Source organism: Aspergillus versicolor (genome assembly GCF_001890125.1).
Source record: "Aspergillus versicolor CBS 583.65 unplaced genomic scaffold ASPVEscaffold_10, whole genome shotgun sequence".
NCBI classification, from domain to species: Eukaryota; Fungi; Ascomycota; class Eurotiomycetes; order Eurotiales; family Aspergillaceae; genus Aspergillus; species Aspergillus versicolor.
In genome coordinates, this window is record NW_024467533.1 from 925,007 (window position 1) to 938,266 (window position 13,260).

The following is a 13,260-nucleotide window of genomic DNA, read 5'->3' on the forward strand; positions in this document are numbered from 1 at the left end:
CATTCCATCAACTTCAACTAACAAATTGGACAAATTGTTCATATACTGTGAATGTTATGCTGCTTGACAGCTGACAGCAACTAAATCAGCCAGAGAACAATCCGCCGTGCAGTCACTTACCATTAAGCGCATCAGACGTGGTGTTGTACCTCGCCAAAAGGTCCTGAGTCCCTCCCTCCGCGCCATATCTGCCGCACAATCAAACATACCAATATGCGTGTGGCCAGCACTCTGAATGCGAGTTTTGATGTTATCGAATGGCATCGAGCAGTATCTGTTCCGTCAGTGTCCGATAACGAGAGGAGAAGCTTAACTACGCACGCCGTCACAATCCCACTCAGGGTTCCCATCGCCAGCGTCGTGCTCATATTCCCGGCGGCTTCAGGCCATCGCTTCGCAACCTCCCCCTGTAGCACTCCAAACGTCGTGAACCTGACTGTGGAATTCACAGCCTGTTTACCTACTACCGGCACCGTGCCTCTCCAGAATGCCCCGATACCGTCCTTTTCTATAAGCTCCCTCGCCATCCTCGCCGTCCCTGGCTTCGCAACCTCGGGGCCGCGTTTATTGGCCTCGATAATTCTCGTCTTCAGGGCCTCCGCGGGCGTAACAACAAGAACCGACTCTGCAGTCCCGGCCGTGACGCCAGCCAACATCGTTGCTGCATTCTCATTGACGAAGCCAACGGATTGCAACCAGCCTTTACTACTGGAGAAGGCGAAAAACCTGATCGACGCTTTCAGTGCGTTGCTGGTTGCGAGAGCCGTGCAGCCCGCGTATAGTCCCAATATGCCCTGGCTGCGGAGAGTGGACTGAAGGAGGGAAACGGACGACGGCGGGTGAAAGTCTCTGATGCTGCTTCTAGGGAGCTGCCGAAGAGTTTTGACCAGCTCAAACGGATACTAGGAGAGAGGGGGGTTAGTTGACGAATACCTGGGATGTTTGTCTTACAGTTATCATAGTCTCCGCTGCTCCCGCAATGCCACCGGCCAGCAGTCGGATTGTAACTCCTGGTGAGCCCTGCTGGACACTGTTTGTCTTTTCCATCCTGGTGTATTTGGTTGAGATGGCCTGCCAGGGGAGAGTCTATGATAAGGGATACTCCTTAGCTGGCTTATTCCCTCCTAGGTGGAAAGTGATGTATGCTATGGGCCCTCCTGTCCGGAACTTGACCGAGCGTAATTAGGCCTTGATATTACGCGCACAGGAAATTGATCAATCGTGGCAGTCCTTGACGTTTAGTCTGGCTTCTGCGTTCGCGCTGAGCCAAAACAATAACTACCAATGTACCTGAATGCGTCTAGTGCAGTGAATTCTGTTCTATTGCCATAACTCCTCAGCATTGCATCTAAACACCCTCTCAACCAGAACCTCATCATACCCACACCAGTCCAACAACATCTCCACGAAGGGCTTGATATCCAACCCCTCGAAGCGCGTATGCGGCCAGTCACTAGCAAAAACCGCCCTACTCATCCCAGCAACCTTCAGCAATTCCCTCGCAACAGGCTCCAAGTCCTTCCAGGCATTATTATCCCGACTTATCCTATACGGCGCCGAAAGCTTAACATACGTGCTGCCCTGGCGCAGCAGCTTCACCAGCGAACGGAACCCACGCAGATTATACGGGTCCGAGTCATCGTCGGTATACGTCGAGACGTCCAGGAGATCAGGAGATCCAAAATGATCCAAGCAGACTCGCACTCCTAGCTGCGGGACAATATCCTCTAAGATCTCGGCTGTAGCTAGTGGTACGTAGAGTTGCAAGACCCAGTTGTAGGGCCGGATGATATCTGCGTATCTGCGTAGTGTAGCCACCAGCTCTTCCACATCGATATGTTTACCGATTGATTGTGTGTTGACGCGGACTCCTCTTACACCCCACCGATGCCATTTTGTTAAGGTTACGGTGTCTATCGTGTCGCAGTCAAAGGCAACGACTGCCCGTCCGTGCCGGGGTCCCAAGACTCGCAGAGCGTCTAGCAAGCAGGAATTGTCTGTTCCGTATATGGAGGGTTGCACCAGGACGATATTGCGGATTCCGGTTGATGCTTCGAAGCGAAGGGCCTGGGAGAGGAGATGTGGTTTGGGCGTGTAGAGTGCGTCTTTGGCGAGGGGATACGTGGATGGGTCGACCTGTTGTATTAGATATTAAAGGCTGAGGACTTCGGTAGACGGCTTGTTCAGTGTGCGTACGTACCACATGCATGTGGCTGTCCCAAGAGCCTCGCGGAATCCTGTGTAGAGGTCTCGAGACGATACGTCCTGGATAGGTTTGTGATTGACCCTTGCGTAGATAGAAAAGTTCCCATATCAGTTGAGAAAGGCCGGAAAGGCCTTTCTGGAGTAACGAGATGAATCGGCGCATTGAGAAGACTTGCAATGAAAACAAAAAGCAATATGAACCATATAAAGAAAATCGCAAGACGGAGTAGCCATGCTCCAGGACTCTTTGTACCAATTCATAAGCACTTTGCAAGAGATCCTACCCCCAACTCCGTCCCCGTGCAGGGCCCACCACGGAAGATGCATGTTGATGTACGTACCTATAGACATTGGAGAAGGGAGTACTGTCAACATAGTTCGGAAGTTGACCGAGAGGCAGAAATCGCTGGAATGCTCGGAACTTGACCGAGCTGGAGGTCTCTCAGTCTGTTCGGTCAGCTTCCGAGCAGAGTCTGTTATTCCTTTCTCTGTCAGTTACTCTTGGGGAAACCCGGGGTATGGGGTAACAGAAGTATAACTGTCTGCCCTGCCCTGAAATGCACTCGTGTCGTTCGTCCTGGACCAGTGCATAACAGCATGTTCAACGCGAAGAGCTTCACGCCGTACTACGTCTTTACGATTCTCGTTATTGCCAGCGGGGGAATCCCAAAAGGCAGGTAAACTAAGTCAAGAAACATGACAAGGCTGACCATTTCAGGCTACGATGAAGGAGGATTCAGCGCCTCTGTCGGCTTGGACTCCTTCAAGCAGGACTTCAAGCTGCTCCCCGAGCTCTGGAAAGACGACCCTAGTGGCATGGCCGATCGTAAAGCCAATATATCTTCATTCGGTGTCCTCGGAGCAGCATTTGGATCCCTCCTCGCGCTGGTGCTGACAGACAGAATCGGACGGCTGCGGTCCTGGCAGGTCTTCGTGCTGCTGTGGGCAACAGGGACATTCATGCAGGTCTTTTCTTCGGGGATCCTTGGTTTGATGCTCTTTGCTCGCATCTGGGGCGGACTCGGTTCAGGAGGCCTGACTGTCGTTGCGCCGCTGTATCTGTCTGAAATAGCACCAGCAGTGTCCAGGGGAACCATCGTGAGCATCTACATGGTCGTTCTGCTGTCCTTTCTTACCATCGGTTCGTGACTCGTCCAGTCTCTCGTATAACCCTAACGGTGCTATAGGGTTCTTCATCAATTTCGGCGTGAATTCAGAAATGGAGGTCGGTAGAGCGCAGTACCGGCTCGTCCAGGCAATCCCTCTCATTCCTGTTGGATTCGCCCTTCTCAGCTCCCTCTTCCTCTCCGACACCCCTCGCTGGCTCGCATCCAAAGACCGAGACGACGAAGCACTGGCAGCGCTCACGCGCCTTCGTGGATCAGACCTGGATGACCCATCTGTGGCGCTCGAATACCGCGGTATCCAAGAGCAAGTCCGCATGAGGGAGCAGAATCTCGAAGACGCGTCTACTTGGACCATCATCAGAGAGATCGCAACCTGCCCCAGCTACCGCAAGCGATTTCTCCTCGGGGTGCTCATGCAAACGGTAGCTCAGTGGAGTGGAGGCAACGGCATCACATACTACATTCCACAGGTACATTATTCTATGCAAATAAAACCCACCAGTCGAGTCTACTGACGCATACACAGATATTCACATACGCAGGCATCGTCGGCAGCGACACCTCCCTCATAACCTCGGGCGTCTACGGCGTCATCAAGCTCGTCTTCACCATGATCTTCACCTGGGGACTGGTGGACGTGATCGGCCGACGCCGGTGCATGTTGACCGGAGTCGGACTGCAGTGCATAACGCACGTCTACCTATCCATATACATGGCCCTCTTCCGTACCGGACAGCAGCAGAACGAGCATGCATCAAACGCAGCCATAGCCTCGGTCTTCATCTACGCCATCGGCTGGTCCATCGGCCTGTGTACCGTGCAGTATCTATACAGCACCGAGATCTTCCCAACGCGCATCCGCAGTGTGTGCTACGCGACTAATATGGCCCTGCATTGGTTCTTCCAGTTTGCTGTTGTGCGGGTGACGCCGAATATGTTTGTGACGCTGGATGTGTACGGGGCGTTTGTCTTCTGGGCGTTGGTTTGTGCGGTTGGGTGGTTCTTGCTGGCGGTGATGGCACCGGAGACCAAGGGGATTCCGATGGAGAAGATGGATGAGTTGTTTGGTGGGAGATGGTGGATGGGATGGAGGGCTAAAGTTGGGCCTGAAGCTGAGAATGCAGATATACAAAAGACAAGCGTTGCCCAGATTGAGAAGGTCTAGGGCGTTATAGCTTATTTTAGATATCTCCTATATATATGGTAAATTGAAAATACTGCAATCAGTTGCCAGCTTCTGTTATAAATCTCCAACATGTGCTTGTTAATTTTGATATTGCCTACGCTCGCGGCTGGAATGGCATAAAAGAAAAGAAAGAAAAGAAAAGAAAGGATCTTCATGTATACCACGAAATGGACTTCCAGAAAGGTTTCTTCATTGCACTGGCCATAGCCAGTATGGCCTACGCTCGCTGAGTCTCAGGCAACGGCATCACCAACATCCATTGCTGTTCCTATGCAGTCATCAGCCCTAGGTCCCCTATTCAACATCACAGTCGGAACACCACCGCAACCTCTAACACTCCTGAGTGACTGGATGTCCTCTTCACACGCACCGCGAGCTGTGTGGGAGACTGCTATATCCCAACCTGCATCCCAGACGGGCAGCAATGGTTCAACGAGGAAAGCTAGTTACAGCTTCAGCGTCGCCAAAACAGCCCCAAAGAAACTCAACCAGCCCGGTATATCCGCCACAACGACGCGAACGCGGTGGATATCGATCCAGCGTTTCAGATCGCGCGAGCTCTCGCCCTGCGCACGGTCCTCAACGATATCCCGAATGGGATACGCAATCAGCGGGACGAACAGGAAGTGGGCGATAGTGAAAGCCAGACCGGCGCTGTACCAGCGGGTCGAGGTTCTGCTGAGCGGGCGGTCGATGAGCAGATTGGTGATGGAGGAGGCCAGGGTGGCGGTGTTGAGCGAGGCAATGATCCAGATGCCCTGGTCGAAGAATCGGCGGAAATAGCGAGGCAGCAGGGCGTTGCTGTGGGCTTTGTAGTCGGCGTCGGTGGCTGGTTCGGCGTGAGACTGCAGGAAGCCAGACAGGAACCAGTGCTCGTCCCAGGCGAACATCAGGGACGACGTCGTGGTGACGAGGGGAGCGATGCGCAGCAGCTTGATTGGGTCGAAGAAGAGGCCTGATGCCATGGTGAATCAGTATAATATGAAGTCGAGTCGAGTATGAGGAGAGGAGAGTTAGGTTGAACAGGAGAAGTTATTCGTGCCAGAATATACTAAAATATACCAGTCAGCACTAACCAGAAAGTAGTTACGTAGTTACGTAGATGGGCTCGATGCTGACACACTCTGCCTCAGGCAGGAATATTACTTTATTATATTAAATCTATATACTTTATTCTAAAGCATAAAAGCGAGCCTATAAAGTAGTAAAACTACCCTTTATTAATACAAGATGCTTAATAAGTACTTGAAAAGGACTTATTAAGTATTGAAATAAATAATTCTAGTAGACTATATATATCTTAACTACTATGCCAATTCCCATCCATTTCATCTCCACAGCTGGCGTGGCTCACTTCAACAAAACCGGTGCACTCCTCCCCCAATCTCTCAAAGACACACCGCCACCTGCTATACAAGACACCACTACAGCGACTGGGCTAGGGTATATCTCCTCAAAATGGGCAAGCGAGGTATATCTCGAGTCATGCGCATCGACATTCAGCCTTCCCGTCACCATCCACCGGCCGGCGAGTATAGTCGGCCAGGACGTTCCTGCAACGGACCTGGTGCATACCATTCTGGATCTGTCGGTGAAGACCTCTTCTCTACCCAGTTTAAATGGTGCAGATATGCTCAACAAGCCTCGTATGATCGCATCCCACTGTAGATCACCCGGGGTATCTGGCTCGAGTGGCTTGGTTGGATCGTCGGCGTTGGGGGCCGGACAGTCGAGACCAGGGAACCTCGCACCTCCTTTCCTGTCTAGGACTAGAGGACGCTTGTCCAGGCCTGCAGAATGTCGGATGCTGTCCGTTGATACTATTAAATGCAGAATGCCACGACCCAAGTGTGGAAGACGCACAGTCCAGGGCCAAATGCGTCATGTCTATGGCCGAGCACATAAGGGTATAGGCTCATGCATGGCAATCTCTCCTCCCGTCGACATGTTTTGAATTTCAATTCCTTCATCAGGCTGTTATATTCAGTGCGTGTATATTATTTTTCAATCTCCCTGCATTAGTGCACTTCTTTCTGAATCGACGTCTGCCATGGGAATGCATTGGAATTCGGCTACTGCCTTCCCCTACTGGTACGTATATGCAGCGAGATATTATGTGTAACCCAGGCTGAGTTCAGCATCTAATGACCCAGAGCATCGTGTCTCTAACATATATATTTTGGATAGGCGACTGTCACGTTTTGCCAATATATGGACATGACATGTGTGTTGCCATGGGTAAATGAATGTGTCCTATATACTCAAGATATCTGAATTGAATACATGATCCTTCCAACACCCATAGCCAAGTAACTATAATTCAGGCTCAGGTCCCCACGTCCATACACTTGGCCTCGACCCTTCTTCTCCCTCGAGCGGATTGCGTGGCCAATAAACAGCAGGCAGAGAACGGCCAATCTCCGATATGATCCTTCCAAGCCATGGATCTCAGCAGGCTCAATCCTTTCAATCTCAGTTGTAACGACACAATCTGCTTCCTCGTCTGCCAGTCCAGAACATCAGTGGTCTCGCCGTCTTAAAGTCGGACCGAGACCTTTCTGACAAGCTGTGAACGTCGCAGATCTCAGGGGACTTGATCTTGACAATCCCTTCCGCAGTTGTCGGAGATTAACACGGCTGAGATATCTGTCTCGACGTTAGTAGACCCACTACCTGTCTTGCCAACTGGTGATATCGCAGTCAGAGACAATATGCCAGTGTTGTGTATTATTCTGCAACTTCATCGGAGAATGACCTCGTCCTGCCAAGGCTGTAATTGCGACATCGGGTCTTGGCCATTGCCCTAATCGAGTCAAGATCCCTGCGCCTCAATCAAACTAGGATCAGGCTAGAATGTCAGGCCCTGGACGGTGCGCCGGCGGCCGTTTCAAAGTGGCGTCGAGGGTCTTGTCGTCGCAGATCGTGTGTCACTCATAGGACAGCCAAGTCTGGACCAGAATGCGTGATCTTGGTCATCATTAGCAAGCAGGCTGTTATCAGCTTACTACAGTACAAATATGTCACTCAGTATCTCATCATGATGGCTGACACTCGAATTACCATACATCCACAATGCGTTTTGCTGTCTTCTCTCTCCTGCCAGTCGCACTCGCGACCAGGCCGTTCCTCAATGAACCTGATACTGCGTACTCACCCATCCCTAGATATATACATCATGCAGACTAACAGATACTCAGCATCGACCAAGTCCTCGGCGACACCCCAGCAGGCACCCTCCCCGACCTGGAGAACATGCTCGGGCTGCCCGACTTCGACTGGGCCGCCCGTCGCTACCTCAACGCCTCCTCCTACACATACTACCGCAACGGCGCCGCCGGCGAATGGTCCTACAGGAACAACCTCGAAGTCTTCGGACGGTTCCGCTTCCGGCCACGCGTGATGGTCGACATCACAAACATCGAGTCCTCCCTCTCCACCAGTATATTGGGCCACAACTTCTCCGCGCCCTTCTATATCAGCCCCTGCGCGAGCGCGGGACTCGGACATGAAGCAGCAGAGGCGAATTTCGTCAAGGCCGCTGCGGCGGAGAATATCCTCTATATCCCTGCGCTGTATGCGACGCTGAGCATGGAGGAGATTGCGGCTGCGAAGCCGGCCAATGCCTCTGGCCAGGTGCTGTTTCAGCAGGTTTATCTGGATAGCAATGAGACGGCGACGCAGGAGATCTTTGATAAAGCGAAGGAGCTAGGTTCGAAGGCGATTGTGTATACGGCGGATTCGGCTGCGGATGGGAATCGGCATCGTGCGGATCGGTTTGGGGTTGGGTCGAGTGACTCGGATTATACGTTCCAGACGTGGGGGTACTATGAGAAGCTGCGCAGTATGACGGATCTGCCTATTGTGTTGAAGGGGTTGCAGACTGTAGAGGATGTCAGGGCTGCGATTAAGCATAATGTTCCGGCTGTTATTCTGTCGAACCACGGTGGTCGCCAGCTTGATAGCTCGCCGTCGTCGTTGGAGGTTGCATTGGAGATTCATGAGGAGGATCCTGATTTGTTCAACCAGATTGAGATCTATGCTGATGGCGGGATTCGCTATGGTGCGGATGTCTTGAAGCTGCTTGCGCTGGGCGTCAAGGCTGTTGGGCTGGGCCGGCCGTTTATGTTTGCGAATACCTACGGTGTTGATGGCGTGAAGCATGCCATCCAGCTCTTGAAGCATGAGATTGCCATCAATGCGGGCAACTTGGGTCTGCCTGATCTGAAGAAGATTAACCCTTCATATGTAAGACTCTACTTTGTTCTCGCTGTTCTTGCTAACTCTTGCAGGTGAAATGGGCCAACAATGGCTGGTTGAGCTAGACTCAGTATGCTCCTAGCACAGGACTTTGATACTGTTAAGAAGTCCAGGGGTCCATATTTGTATCATATTGACATATCACGCCTGCACGGGTGAATGTCGGCATTTGCCAGTCTTCGTAGTATTACCTACCTCGGTATACTTATCTTTCAAGCAATATCATTTACCTTTTGTCAATTATAGTCATATAAGAGCAATATACGCCTGATATACTCCTGATATACTCACCATGTGGAGCTAAACCCCTACCCCAGTGAAATCAGATGAGTAGTATCCACAGAACATGATTCAGTCACCCTCCAGCTATTGTATATAACCCTCTCGGGTTTTCTGCAGTGGAGAGCCGCGAGTCAGGACATGGGGACACGTGGGGCCGCATGGGGACATCAATGGGGACGCCCTTTCTATCCTACACTTTGTATGGGCAGCTCCTCGTTCAGAAACCGGAGATGCGAATATCCGCTGGCTTATGGGTTGCAGATCGTTTATCCGCTGCAGGGGTTGTCCATCTCTCCATCTGTGGACACTGGCGTGATTGCTCCAATATGCGGGGGTTATATTAAAGGAGACGACGTAAATATTTAATGGGAGCTTTTCTTGGAGAATACCAGTAGCTGGTTTGAATGTTGTCTTCATTTTTTTGAGAATTTATCGTCTCTTGCGCCATGAAGACTGTACTCACTCTGGCACTCGCTGCGTGTGCAGTCGCAACCGACCATGGCTCTTCAGTAAGTCTATACTCTGGACAGTCATATATTCCGCTAACAAGAACAGTATGGAGGCTCCGGCCCTTACAAATCAGTATGTCCTGCATCACCCCCCCTGAGCTCGACTTACAAAGACAGTACTATTTCGAAGTCGAATCCCTCCCAAACCACACCTTCTACCAGCCACTGCAGTCGAGTCTCGAAGACTTTGGCTCCGACCTGAAACTCCCGGTTATTATCTGGGGAAACGGGGGCTGTGAGCCATGGTACGTCTGCCCTAACCACTGTGCCGTCGCGCATTGCTAACGAACTATTCAGTACGCCACTACCTTTTAATTCTCGTAACACCAAGCTAACTAAATAGACGGCCTCAAATTCCGCAACTTCCTCGGCGAAGTCACATCCTGGGGCGCGCTCGCAATCGCCACCGGCGCCGCATTCACCGACCCAGAAGCCTACACCGAAGGCTCTGATCCCAGCTCCGTCGCAACAGACCAGGACCCCGGCGCATTGACCAACGCGATCGACTGGGTGTTTGCCAACGCAGGGAAGGGAGCCTGGCAGCATATCGACTACACCCGCATCGGCGTCTGGGGGCAGAGTTGCGGCGGGTTGGAGGCTTACAGTGCCGGGGCGCATGACGACCGGGTGAGCCACCTGGGTATCTTTAATAGTGGGCAGTTGGCTGCGAATGAGAGTAAGAGTGTTGCCGGGAGTATTACGAAGCCGGTGTTTTATATTCTTGGAGGGCCCGGGGATGTTGCGTATCCGAATGTATGCTTTTGCCTGATTTCTGATCCTATTATGATGAGCTGATAAAATATCTTTCAAGGGAGAACGAGACTACGGATTCCTACCGAATACGACAGCTGCGTGGAAGGGAAGTCATACCCTTGGACATAGTGAGGCGTTTGATGTTGAGTTTGCCGGTATCCCGGGGGTTACTGGGAAGAAGATCCTGCAGTGGATTCTGCGTGGCGATGCAAGTGCGAAACAGTGGTTTGTTGGTGATGCGCCGCATGAGGCTGGGTATGTGAATGTTACATATCAGAACCTGGATCGCATTCATGTACAGCCGCTATAAAGCCCATCCAGTGAGATACAGAATGTGGTGGGCTTGCAATCTTATGTGGGTTTCAAGTAATCTGGAGTGGCTGGTATCCCCATCGTGATATTATATTACTCTACACGTTTCTACAATATAATGCCACTTCCACTCAATAAACCCGATGCAGAACTAATAATAGCCGTCCTAGACCCAATGCAGCTAGTAAGTCTTAACTCGCCAACTAAGCATTGGCATTGTGGCTGAACACGAGGGGCCCCCTGCACCCGCACCCACACTCCACACTGCATCCAAGCTGCATATTCTGCATATCCCACACATCCTACATAGACAGCAATACCAACATATCTCGAGTCAAAATGCTCCGCAAGAAAGAAATCTACACAACCACCACACCCATCCCGCTGTCCGTCCCGCGCCAACTCGCGATCGACATCCTCCACAGCCACAGCGAAATCATCACGCTCAGCCCTCTCGTGCTCGAGCACCACCCCGTCAAAGCACCGCGCAGTGCACCAGCAGACGAGTTCTACTCCACCTGGTACGAGATCACCGAGCGCGTGCAGTATGTCCCGGGGATGGGCAAGATGGGGTCCGGCAAGATCAGTTTCAAGGGCTGTTTTCACGATGAGCCCTGGGGGTTGCAAACGCATGTCTATGCGCCGCTGGGTATTGATTTGCGGAATCGGTACCGTATTGAAGATTCTCCAGATTCCAAGGAGAAAGGGCTTGTGCTGTGCGTGGATACCGAGCTCGAGTGTAATGTCACGCTCATGTCGCTGGTGAAGGGGCAGCAAAAGACCGCGTCCAAGGCGCTGATTGAGCGGTTCGTGAAGAAAGCTGAGCTGGTGGACGCGGGTGTATTGCAGGCGAGTACCATGGAAGATGGCAGGTTGAGGACGTTTAACCCGGCGGATCGGAGCAGTGCGGCAGCTATCATGCAGCCGTCGTCGCCGCTGCAATCGGGCTTTGGGGACACGTCGCGACGGTCGTCGTCATATCAGATGCCGGGCTCGCCGAGGGCGCATTCACAGGTGGGATCGGTTTCGTCCCATGTGAACTCGCAGTATGGGTCGGAGCCTGGGCGGAGCTTTGCTGCGGAGTTGCCGGCTGAGACTGTCTACCAGCCCTATCGTCCGGGATCTGGTGGTGGAAATGTCATGGAGCTGCCGGGTAACTCGTCGTTTCAGCCTAGATATTCCGCTGAATTACCGGCAGAGAAGCACGGGAGATGGGCTTGAGACTAATGGACGATTGCAACGGCTGTTTGATTGTATTTAACTAGGTTAATTTATTACCAAGGAAGTCATGTTTCATAACAATGTTGTTATATAGATATATATATCCAGTATGGAAAGGACATTTCATAACCCGCCGTCCTAGGCTGTATTGTAGTTAGTATAACTGTTATCCGATTTCAATTCTTATATGCCACAGCAACTACACCATGACTATTCTGCCAGTTATTCCCTTGCCCTCAGCCTGAGGTGGTGAAGCCTGTGAAGCAGCAAGTCACTGCCCTACTATGATTGGGCGACAAAAGCCGTTAGGACCCACACAAGCTCAGCCTCCGAGTGGAGAAGATGACGACGCCAAGACTAGCCAGTGAACCAATGAAAGGGAGTAAAAAGCTCCGTCTGCAGACGGAGACTTTCTTTCATTCTATATAGATGACCATCCCCAGATATTCCAGCTCGATTATTCCATTCTCTACAACTATTCCTTTCAAATACGCAAGGAAATACACCAGGAAATACCGTCAGAAATGGCCTCATCCAAACCAACCATCGCCTTCTTCGGTGCTACAGGCGGGAGCACCATCTCCTGTCTGGCGCCTGCTCTTGAGGCTGGATACCGCTGTGCTGCTTGTACGTCTCAGCCCTGTTCATTCAGTGAGAATGTTGCTAATATCAAACAGTAGCCCGAACACCTTCCAAACTCCGCGACCTGCTCACGCAGCGCGGCGTGCAAGAGTCAACCATCACCGCCAATCTCACCATCATCTCCGGCACAGCAACAGAGCTCGAGCCCGTCAAGCAGACAATCCAGATGGGTGAGCCTGAATCTGGATCGGGGACTGCTGATATAATTGTCTCCGGTATTGGCGGGAAACTACTCTTCAGCAACCCGCTCTCGCCTACGCTGGATAATCCCACGATCTGCCAGGATGCTATGCGGACTATCATTACCGCTGTGGATGAGGTGAACAGCAGCAGCAGTGGCACTGGGAAGAGGCCCCTGGTTATTGCCCTCAGCACGACGGGGATCAGCGATGTCCAGCGCGACCTCCCGATTGCTATGATCCCGATGTATCACTGGATGCTGAAAGTCCCGCACGAGGACAAGAAGGTTATGGAGAGGGTGATTCTCGATAGTGCGAAGGATGTGCTTGGTGGATATGTGATTGTGCGGCCTAGTCTGTTGACTGATGGAGCCAGTGTTGGTGATCTCAGCAAGATTAGGGTTGGTGTTGAGAAGAGTCCTGCTGTGGGTTATACGATTTCAAGGGAGGATGTTGGGCGCTGGGTTTTTGAGTATTTGGTGAAGGATAGGGAGAGTCAGTATGTTGGGGAGGTTGTGACGATTACTATTTGATTTGTTGTTACATTTATGTCGCGAGTAATGCCTAATATCCAGAGTATATGAATT

At 51.7% G+C, this 13,260-nt stretch overlaps 9 protein-coding genes across 9 annotated transcripts; 6 read left to right on the forward strand and 3 right to left on the reverse strand.

Annotated features, from left to right (window-relative positions):
- Nucleotides 1-13: 13 nt before the first annotated feature.
- On the reverse strand, nucleotides 14-1,047 carry ASPVEDRAFT_55965 (uncharacterized protein; the record flags this gene model as incomplete). The annotated part of the gene is made up of 4 exons (XM_040815140.1): nucleotides 14-70; nucleotides 121-274; nucleotides 322-902; nucleotides 952-1,047. The coding sequence occupies 4 exons, from the start codon at nucleotides 1,045-1,047 to the stop codon at nucleotides 14-16; spliced, it is 888 nt and encodes a 295-aa protein (XP_040672059.1).
- Nucleotides 1,048-1,320: 273 nt separating this feature from the next.
- On the reverse strand, nucleotides 1,321-2,312 carry ASPVEDRAFT_55966 (uncharacterized protein; the record flags this gene model as incomplete). The annotated part of the gene is made up of 3 exons (XM_040815141.1): nucleotides 1,321-2,136; nucleotides 2,201-2,237; nucleotides 2,287-2,312. 3 exons carry the CDS (start codon nucleotides 2,310-2,312, stop codon nucleotides 1,321-1,323), a joined length of 879 nt encoding a protein of 292 aa, XP_040672060.1.
- A 490-nt stretch (nucleotides 2,313-2,802) lies between these two features.
- On the forward strand, nucleotides 2,803-4,497 carry ASPVEDRAFT_55967 (uncharacterized protein; the record flags this gene model as incomplete). The annotated part of the gene is made up of 4 exons (XM_040815142.1): nucleotides 2,803-2,878; nucleotides 2,924-3,346; nucleotides 3,393-3,802; nucleotides 3,859-4,497. The coding sequence occupies 4 exons, from the start codon at nucleotides 2,803-2,805 to the stop codon at nucleotides 4,495-4,497; spliced, it is 1,548 nt and encodes a 515-aa protein (XP_040672061.1).
- ASPVEDRAFT_45698 (putative integral membrane protein) lies at nucleotides 4,498-5,528 on the reverse strand. The gene has a single exon (XM_040813367.1). The coding sequence runs from the start codon at nucleotides 5,481-5,483 to the stop codon at nucleotides 4,965-4,967; it is 519 nt and encodes a 172-aa protein (XP_040672062.1). The 5' UTR covers nucleotides 5,484-5,528; the 3' UTR covers nucleotides 4,498-4,964.
- A 299-nt stretch (nucleotides 5,529-5,827) lies between these two features.
- Nucleotides 5,828-6,472, forward strand: ASPVEDRAFT_32609 (uncharacterized protein; the record flags this gene model as incomplete). The annotated part of the gene is made up of 1 exon (XM_040810622.1): nucleotides 5,828-6,472. One exon carries the CDS (start codon nucleotides 5,828-5,830, stop codon nucleotides 6,470-6,472), a length of 645 nt encoding a protein of 214 aa, XP_040672063.1.
- Nucleotides 6,473-7,474: 1,002 nt separating this feature from the next.
- On the forward strand, nucleotides 7,475-9,043 carry ASPVEDRAFT_154362 (uncharacterized protein). The gene is made up of 3 exons (XM_040808406.1): nucleotides 7,475-7,664; nucleotides 7,716-8,763; nucleotides 8,808-9,043. Exons 1-3 carry the CDS (start codon nucleotides 7,591-7,593, stop codon nucleotides 8,838-8,840), a joined length of 1,155 nt encoding a protein of 384 aa, XP_040672064.1. The 5' UTR covers nucleotides 7,475-7,590; the 3' UTR covers nucleotides 8,841-9,043.
- A 460-nt stretch (nucleotides 9,044-9,503) lies between these two features.
- Nucleotides 9,504-10,629, forward strand: ASPVEDRAFT_87611 (uncharacterized protein; the record flags this gene model as incomplete). The annotated part of the gene is made up of 6 exons (XM_040818105.1): nucleotides 9,504-9,566; nucleotides 9,613-9,639; nucleotides 9,684-9,811; nucleotides 9,864-9,886; nucleotides 9,910-10,319; nucleotides 10,378-10,629. The coding sequence occupies 6 exons, from the start codon at nucleotides 9,504-9,506 to the stop codon at nucleotides 10,627-10,629; spliced, it is 903 nt and encodes a 300-aa protein (XP_040672065.1).
- A 266-nt stretch (nucleotides 10,630-10,895) lies between these two features.
- Nucleotides 10,896-11,985, forward strand: ASPVEDRAFT_45700 (uncharacterized protein). The gene has a single exon (XM_040813368.1). It carries the CDS (start codon nucleotides 10,971-10,973, stop codon nucleotides 11,850-11,852), a length of 882 nt encoding a protein of 293 aa, XP_040672066.1. The 5' UTR covers nucleotides 10,896-10,970; the 3' UTR covers nucleotides 11,853-11,985.
- A 391-nt stretch (nucleotides 11,986-12,376) lies between these two features.
- On the forward strand, nucleotides 12,377-13,206 carry ASPVEDRAFT_87613 (NAD(P)-dependent oxidoreductase; the record flags this gene model as incomplete). The annotated part of the gene is made up of 2 exons (XM_040818106.1): nucleotides 12,377-12,479; nucleotides 12,530-13,206. 2 exons carry the CDS (start codon nucleotides 12,377-12,379, stop codon nucleotides 13,204-13,206), a joined length of 780 nt encoding a protein of 259 aa, XP_040672067.1.
- Nucleotides 13,207-13,260: the final 54 nt, after the last annotated feature.

What these genes read in the sequence shown, in the direction of transcription:
- ASPVEDRAFT_45698 (XM_040813367.1), bottom strand. Translation starts at nt 5,483, where the DNA reads ATGGCATCAGGCCTCTTCTTCGACCCAATCAAGCTGCTGCGCATCGCT.
- ASPVEDRAFT_154362 (XM_040808406.1), top strand. Translation starts at nt 7,591, where the DNA reads ATGCGTTTTGCTGTCTTCTCTCTCCTGCCAGTCGCACTCGCGACCAGG. An exon ending in CTCAATGAACCTGATACTGC is followed by an intron (nt 7,665 to 7,715) that starts GTACTCACCCAT and finishes ACAGATACTCAG; the next exon opens with CATCGACCAAGTCCTCGGCG. An exon ending in AGAAGATTAACCCTTCATAT is followed by an intron (nt 8,764 to 8,807) that starts GTAAGACTCTAC and finishes TAACTCTTGCAG; the next exon opens with GTGAAATGGGCCAACAATGG.
- ASPVEDRAFT_45700 (XM_040813368.1), top strand. Translation starts at nt 10,971, where the DNA reads ATGCTCCGCAAGAAAGAAATCTACACAACCACCACACCCATCCCGCTG.